The 7,535-nt window shown below is 41.9% G+C and overlaps 1 protein-coding gene across 1 annotated transcript; it reads right to left on the bottom strand.

Moving 5' to 3' along the window:
• Positions 1-5,207: 5,207 nt before the first annotated feature.
• On the bottom strand, positions 5,208-6,071 carry LOC141027433 (uncharacterized). Its single transcript, XM_073504464.1, has one exon. The coding sequence runs from the start codon at positions 6,069-6,071 to the stop codon at positions 5,208-5,210; it is 864 nt and encodes a 287-aa protein (XP_073360565.1).
• Between the last annotated feature and the right edge of the window lie 1,464 nt (positions 6,072-7,535).

Below are 7,535 nucleotides of genomic sequence, written 5' to 3'. Positions count from 1 at the left end.
ATCGAGGTGGATTATGGTGGAGGGGGGCACCGCACACGGCTTGGAATGATCAACTTGTGTGTCTTTGGGTGCCCCCCCCCCCCGCCCCCGTATATAAAGGAGCAAGGGGGGAGGCCGGCCGGACCTAGGAGGGCGCGCCAAGAGGAGGCGTCCTCCTCCTAGTGGGAGTAGGACTCCCCTTTTCTAGTCCCACTAGGAGGGGGAAGGAAGGAGTGGGAGAGGGGAAAGGAAAGGGGGCGCCGCCCCCCCCCCCTTCCTTGTCCTATTCGGACTCAAGGGGAGGGGGCGCGTCCTGCCTTGGCCGGCCCCTCTCTCTCCACTAGGGCCCATCAAGGCCCATTAGCCCCTGGGGGGTTCCGGTAAACCCCTCCCCCCCCCCCCCCGGCACTCCGGTTTTCTCCGAGATCCCCTGAAACTCTTTCGGTGTCCGAATATAGCCATCCAATATATCAATCTTCATGTCTCGACCATTTCGAGACTCCTCGTCATGTTCGTGATCATATCCGGGACTCCGAACTACCTTCAGTACATCAAAACACATAAACTCATAATACCGATCATCACCGAACGTTAAGCGTGCGGACCCTACGGGTTCGAGAACTATGTAGACATGACCGAGACTCGTTTCCGGTCAATAACCAATAGCGGAACCTGGATGCTCATATTGGCTCCTACATATTCTACGAAGATCTTTATCGGTCAAACCGCATAACAACTTACATTGTTCCCTTTGTCATCGGTATGTTACTTGCCCGAGATTTGGTCGTCGGTATCTCAATACCTAGTTCAATCTCGTTGCCGGCAAGTTTCTTTACACGTTCCGCAATACATCATCCCGCAACTAACTCATTAGTTGCATTGCCTGCAAGGCTTATAGTGATGTGCATTACCGAGAGGGCCCAGAGATACCTCTCCGCAATCGGAGTGACAAATCCTAATCTCGATCTATGCCAACCCAACAAGTACCTTCGGAGACACCTGTAGAGCACCTTTATAATCACCCAGTTATGTAGTGACGTTTGGTAGCACACAAAGTGTTCCTTCGGTATTCGGGAGTTGCATAATCTCATAGTCATAGGAACATGTATAAGTCATGAATAAAGCAATAGCAATATACTAAACGATCAAATGCTAAGCTAACGGAATGGGTCAAGTCAATCACATCATTCTCTAATGATGTGATCCCGTTAATCAAATGACAACTCATGTCTATGGCTAGGAAACTTAAGCATCTTTGATTCAACGGGCTAGTCAAGTAGAGGCAAACTAGTGACACTCTGTTTGGTCTATGTATTCACACATGTACTAAGTTTCCGGTTAATACAATTCTAGCATGAATAATAAACATTTATCATGATATAAGGAAATATAAATAACAACTTTATTATTGCCTCTAGGACATATTTCCTTCACAAGGCACCCCAAGGTAATACTCAAGGAAGACCCAAGCGTCCAAGCTTGGGGATGCCCCGGAATGCATCCCCTCTTTCGTCTTCAACATTATTGGTAACCTCACTTGAAGCTATATTTTTATTCGTCACATGATATGTGTTTTGCTTGGAGCATCATTTTATTTTATTAGGATTTGCTTGTTGTTATTTAGAACAATTTTCTGTATCTTTTATTTCAATATAAATGTCAAGTATAGCCCTTACCATGCTTATTTTGCAAGTGTATATGTTGCTGTTTGAAAACAAATTTTTTTCTATTATTTTCTAAATTCCTCTGGAAAGTCAGAACGTGATAAAATCCTAAGAATTTTACACAGTAAGCTACGATAAGTTTTCTACAATGTGGTAATTTTTTAGAATTTTTGGAGTTATGAATCTTCTTTCACCCTTTAGACTGTTCTGTTTAGACAGATTGTTGTTATGTTTGCATATGTTTGCTTGTTTAATGATTCTATTTGATGATAGGAGTATTAAATATGCATATGCATTTAGTATGTAATTTCAAATTATAATTTTAGTGATTTGTTATAGTAGAGAATGATAAGGTTTTGCGTTGATTTATACTAACTTATCTCACGAGTTCTTGTTGAGTTAACCGTGATATGAGAGGAATTAAGGAGACACAAAAACTCAAGCTTGGGGATGACTAAGGCATCCCAAATTAATATTCCAAGAAGTATCAAGCATCTAAGCTTGGGGATGCACCGGTAGGCATCCCACCTTTCTTCTTCAACAACTATCGGTTAGTTTTTGTTGAGCCTAAGTTTTTAATTGTTCACGTCATATGTGCTATTCTTGGAATATCATTTTTTTGTTTTTTTTGTTATTTGAATAAAATACTTAAGATCTAGAATTTTTAAATGAGAGAGTCCTCACATAGATACTCAATTATTTAACTACTCTTTGTGCTTTACATATATCCTTTTGAGTAGTTTGTCATTTACTCTTGTGCTTCACTTATATCCTATGAGTAAATTTTTGAATGAATTGAATATCATAAAGTTGAAATTATATGTGCTTCATACGCGTGTACCATGCTTTGAAATATTTCACATTTGGTTTAGAAAGTAAAATCTATTGAAGTTTGACAATCACAATATTGGTCATACAAACAATTCATGAAAGATAGTATATGAAAGAGAACTTTCACATACAAATATATTATCTTGGACATCTTTTATGATTGCGAACACCCATTAATTATTTTCACTTGAGAAAATTAGTTAAAGTTGGACAAGGAAGACAACATAATGAGTTATGGTTGAGTATATTTGTATAGAAGTTATATTGTTACGGATCCTCCAACATGTGGTGCTTGTTTAGAATCTTTTGCTAGCCAAAAAATTTATACTAAGCGGGAATACTGCTTGTGCATCCAAAATCCTTGAGCCAAGTTTCTTCCATGAGTGTCCACCATACCTACCTATATACGGTATTACTCTGCCGTTCCAAGTAAATTTGCATGTGCCACCTCCAATCAATCAAATAAGCATTTGTTTTGTGTGCTCGTACCGCTCATGGAGCGGCAGGGGGTGGTCAGTATCTTCCATGCTAAGCGGGTTATTCTCATGATGGGTGTTTATTCACTTTTCATTGCACGAGAGAGGCTGGTAATTGGGATGCTTAGTCTCATGATCAAAACGCAAAATAATGAAACAAAGTCCCCCGGAAAGTTGATTGTATGGAGGGCACCCGATGATTCGACTAGCCATGGCTTGTGTTTGAATGGTTGAGAGGGAGTAAACTTTACCTTTCCACTTGGGACCGCTTATAATGTGTTTAGCATGGCAGATATCGAGAACTCTTGGTCGTGACATTGACAGGAAATGCATGCCTCTCAAAATGTATTCATCTCTGTTTTAAGCATCGAGCTTTGGCACCTCTGCAAATCCATACTTCCCTCCGCGAAGGGCCTATCTTTTACTTTTTAGTTTTTACTTTCATGCAAGAGTGAATAGTATTTCTTCTTATTCCAACATATTCTTTAGTTAGCAAGCATCATGTGGTGGGGAAAGATCCACGCATATATGGCCATTCAAATATATTTGATCATGATTTATTATTGTTGACAATTATCACTATGATAAATAAGTTGGGAGGCGAAACATTAAAGCCATATCTTTCTCTGTGTTCGATGGATGCTATTTGTTCTAAAAATATGCTTTGAGTATTAGCAATCATAGAAGATTATATGATAATTAAGTATGTGAAGCCTTTACTTAGACTTTGTTGAAAATAAGATGCATTGAAATTGTTTGGTGACTAAGAACATAGGTGACTGGCTGACTGAATTTGGTTGTGTGACACAAACGATTCAGGGTGACACGACGCTGATGTGGGACCTGGCGGTGCCAGGGTGGGATGCGAGGTACACGAAGGAGTTCCTGCCCGCCGACGAGGGCGCGTACACCATCGTGGTGAGCAAGGGCCGGAAGGTGGGCGCCGGCGAGGAGGCGGTGCGCAACTTGTTCCGCGCGGCGGAGGCCGTCAAGGTGGTGATCACGGTGGAGAACACGACCCGCGGGAGGAAGCGGGTGCTCTTCTGGCACAAGGCCAAGAGCGCCCTCGCCAAGAAGTGCTAAGGAAATGCTGATTCGGGGGGAATTCTTTGGAAGCTGAGCTGAGATCTGTGTCATTCGTGTGTGTGGATTCGACATTCATTCCATTCTTTTGCGCAAGAGTTAGTGGTACATTGTGTTGTGTTTGGCGAGCATTCTTTTGTCATGGAATTATTATCTGAGAAACATAAAGAGCTTGCAAAATGTGCCTTTCTTTTTGAATGACATTACATGTTTTTACCCTTTTTTAGATCTTGGAAAAAACTAACGCCCACACGTGTGGCATCATGCGCATCGCCGACACGCCTCCTTTACCACTCATTTTGCCACATGTGAATAAATGACATCAGCAGGAATCTTTTTTGTTTTTCGGCTTCAAAATTTTTTATCTCCTAATTAAAAAATCAAATTAAAAATCCGTTTTGACCATTAAATCCGACTCGACGAGATCTTCAAAATAAGACCCAATGTTGATATGTTTCGACAAAAAAAATAATTCCTAAAAGTTCCATGATGTTTACACTGTAGTTGCCATAGTGCTTAAACTAAAGTTGCCATGTGGCAACTTCAGTTTGTAGAGCATGTCAATTTTACTATTTTAATGATGGCAACTTCAGTACTTTGACCATGAAAATTATTTTTTGTATGAACCATGGCAATTTTAAGTGCATGTATCATGGCAATTTTAGTTTATGGTTCATGACAAGTCTAGTTTCTTAATTCCCCATTTTATAAATGTCAAAATTTACTTTTAAATGTAGAAGAAAATAGCTTAAACATATCATGGCAACTTTAGTGTAAACACCATGGCAATTCATGTGCAATAGACATGGCAACTTTTAACCCCAAAAAAAATTCGTCGAAATATATTGATTTGAGATCTAGTTTTGAAGATCTCGTCGTGAGGAATTTAATGGTGAAAACGGATCTTCAATCGGATTTTTCATTTAAGAGATAAAACATTTTAAAAACTAAAAATCCAAAAAGATCTTCACATGCATGCATGCGGTTACGTGGCGCAGTCTGTGTGTTATAGGACGTGTGGGCGGGTTTCGCTCCCACCACACGTGTGGGCGTTAGCGTTGTCCTAGATCTTTTAGGGCAGCCTTTTCAAGAAATATATAGATATTTTTTGAGAAAAAAGAAATATATAGATAAATTATTATTATTTTACCTTTTTTTAGGTGTAACTAGGGTTTTATTCAACGATCAAAACTGACGGGATACAAATGATGTCTGGTGTGTTCCCTAGCCACACATGTCGACCAATAGGGAGTGTCGAGGCTGCTTTTGCCAAGGCATGAGCCTCACAGTTCGCCTCCCTATTTTCAAACCGAAAACTAACTTTAACAAAATCTAAAGTTCTAACTTTAATCTCTTCAATTACACAGGCATAAGAAGATGATTGCGCAGCACCATTGATGACTGAGACGACTTGCAGGCAGTCCGACGCTATGATCACATGTGATAGAAGAAGATCTTGAGCAAGTGCTAGTGCCTCATTGCATGCTTGGGCCTCCAGACTTGCAGCGTCCACTAAACCTTCAAACACCACCGCGGATGCGCCAATGTAGCTTCCTTCTTTGTCCCTGCATATAACCGCGCATGCTCCCGTCTTCCCTGACCTGGAGATAGCGCCATCCACATTCATCTTCGCCGCATCTTCACCAGGTGGAATCCACTTCCGGCCTCTTGGCTTTGCCTCGCTGGTATGCAATATGGAATTATGCTTCGATGCTATTTCAAGGTCCTGCAAGTACCTGTTAACGAAGCACATGGTAGATAATGGGCTCTGGAATTCATTATCAAGGATCGCCCTTCTCCGTGCCCACCATATTGCCCACATGGTGATTAGAACTCTAGCGAGATCTTGCTGATTCAATGATTCAAACAGCCAGAATAGCCATAGCCTTGCATCATCACTTCTGTTGGAAATCAGATGTTCCAGTGTTTCCTCATCACCTAGCGCCCACACGCACCGTGCCATCCTGCACTCAAACAAGGAATGCCGCCATGAGTCATATTCCTCCTTGCATAAACCACAGTCAGGGGATGTGGCCATCTTGCGTTCATGGTGGACAGATCCAGGACATTTCTGCTAATCTCCAAACAAAAACCTTGACCTTTGATGGAACTTTAACTTTCCACAATTGAGACCATGATCTGCTTTTAGCTTCAGTGTTCGAGTGGCTCGGCCTATGCTCTAGCCAGTCCTCTCATTGGTATTTAATTCCTCTTATCATCCTATATGCTGATTTGACTGTGAAGATTCCCCGACGGTCGTAGTGCCATGCCCAAAAATCAGGCTGTACACGAGAGCTTAAAGGAATGTTCAGAATAACATCAACATCCGGCTGAACAACGTTCTCGGTCAGCACTTGTTTGTTCCATGATCTGGACGTTGCATCAATGAGTTATGACACTAACTGCGGCGGAGCGGGAGAAATAGGACATATAGATCTCAACTTGAAATCTCGCGGCAGCCAGTTGTCTTCCCAAATGCGTGTTTCAGCCCCCGATCCAATTCTCTTTATCAGGCCCAAAGCAAGCACATCTCTTCCCTCCATCAATGAGTGCCAAACCTGGGAAGGCCGAGCGCCAAGGCTTGCAACCAGTATGTTGCTCTGAGGGTAGTATCAAGCACAAAGAACACGTGCACTCAAGGACTCCGGGTCTTGAAGTAATCGCCAGACTTGACGAGCAAGTAAAGCAAGGTTGAAGAGCTCTATATCCCTGAATCCAATGCCTCCCATATGCTTTGGTTTACACATAGTCTTCCAAGAAACCCAAGCCAGTTTTCTTTGGCCTCGCTTACTCCCCCACCAAAACTTTCGAATAAGGCTGTTTATATGTTCAGTTAGGCCGCGGCAAAGTTTGAAGCATGACATAGAATATGTCCGGATGGATTGTGCAACCGATTTGATCAAGACTTCTTTCCCCCCTGCTGATAAACATTTCTCCATCCATCCTTGAATATGTTTCCAAATCATGTCCTTCAAATATCTGAAACTTCCTTCCTTGTTCTTCCCTAGATCCGTGGGTAGGCCTAAGTATTTCTCTGATAAGGATTCTTTTTGAACATCCAATGCATTCTTTATCTCATTCTGTGTAGCCTCTAGCACACCCTTGCTGAAATATATAGAGGATTTCTCTGTGTTGACACGCTGGCCCGACGCATCACAATACATCCTCAAAATGTTCTGGACTCGAGTTGCATTCTCCATGTTAGCTTCAAAGAACAAAAGACTGTCATCTGCAAAGAGCAAGTGATTAACTTGCGGGGCTGTTTCTGCCACAGCTAAACCCCGTATACCGCCACCATGATGTTTTAGTAGACATGAGAGACCCTCAGCTTCAAGTAAAAATAAGTACGGGGAGATAGGATCCCCTTGCCTCATGCCCCTTGATGGCCTGAAATCATGCAAACTGCCACCGTTAAACAGAACTGAAAATGTGACTAACGAAACACATCTCATAATAGTCTCTGTGAACCGTGGGCTAATACTCACTCTCAACATAACGGCCT

This window comes from Aegilops tauschii, chromosome 7 (genome assembly GCF_002575655.3).
Source record: "Aegilops tauschii subsp. strangulata cultivar AL8/78 chromosome 7, Aet v6.0, whole genome shotgun sequence".
NCBI lineage: Eukaryota > Viridiplantae > Streptophyta > Magnoliopsida > Poales > Poaceae > Aegilops > Aegilops tauschii.
Note: the sequence above shows the minus strand (reverse complement) of the source record. Positions and strands in the feature narration are given on the sequence as shown.

Excerpts from the sequence above, each read along its gene's own strand:
- LOC141027433 (XM_073504464.1), bottom strand. The coding sequence starts at position 6,071 with ATGGCCACATCCCCTGACTGTGGTTTATGCAAGGAGGAATATGACTCA.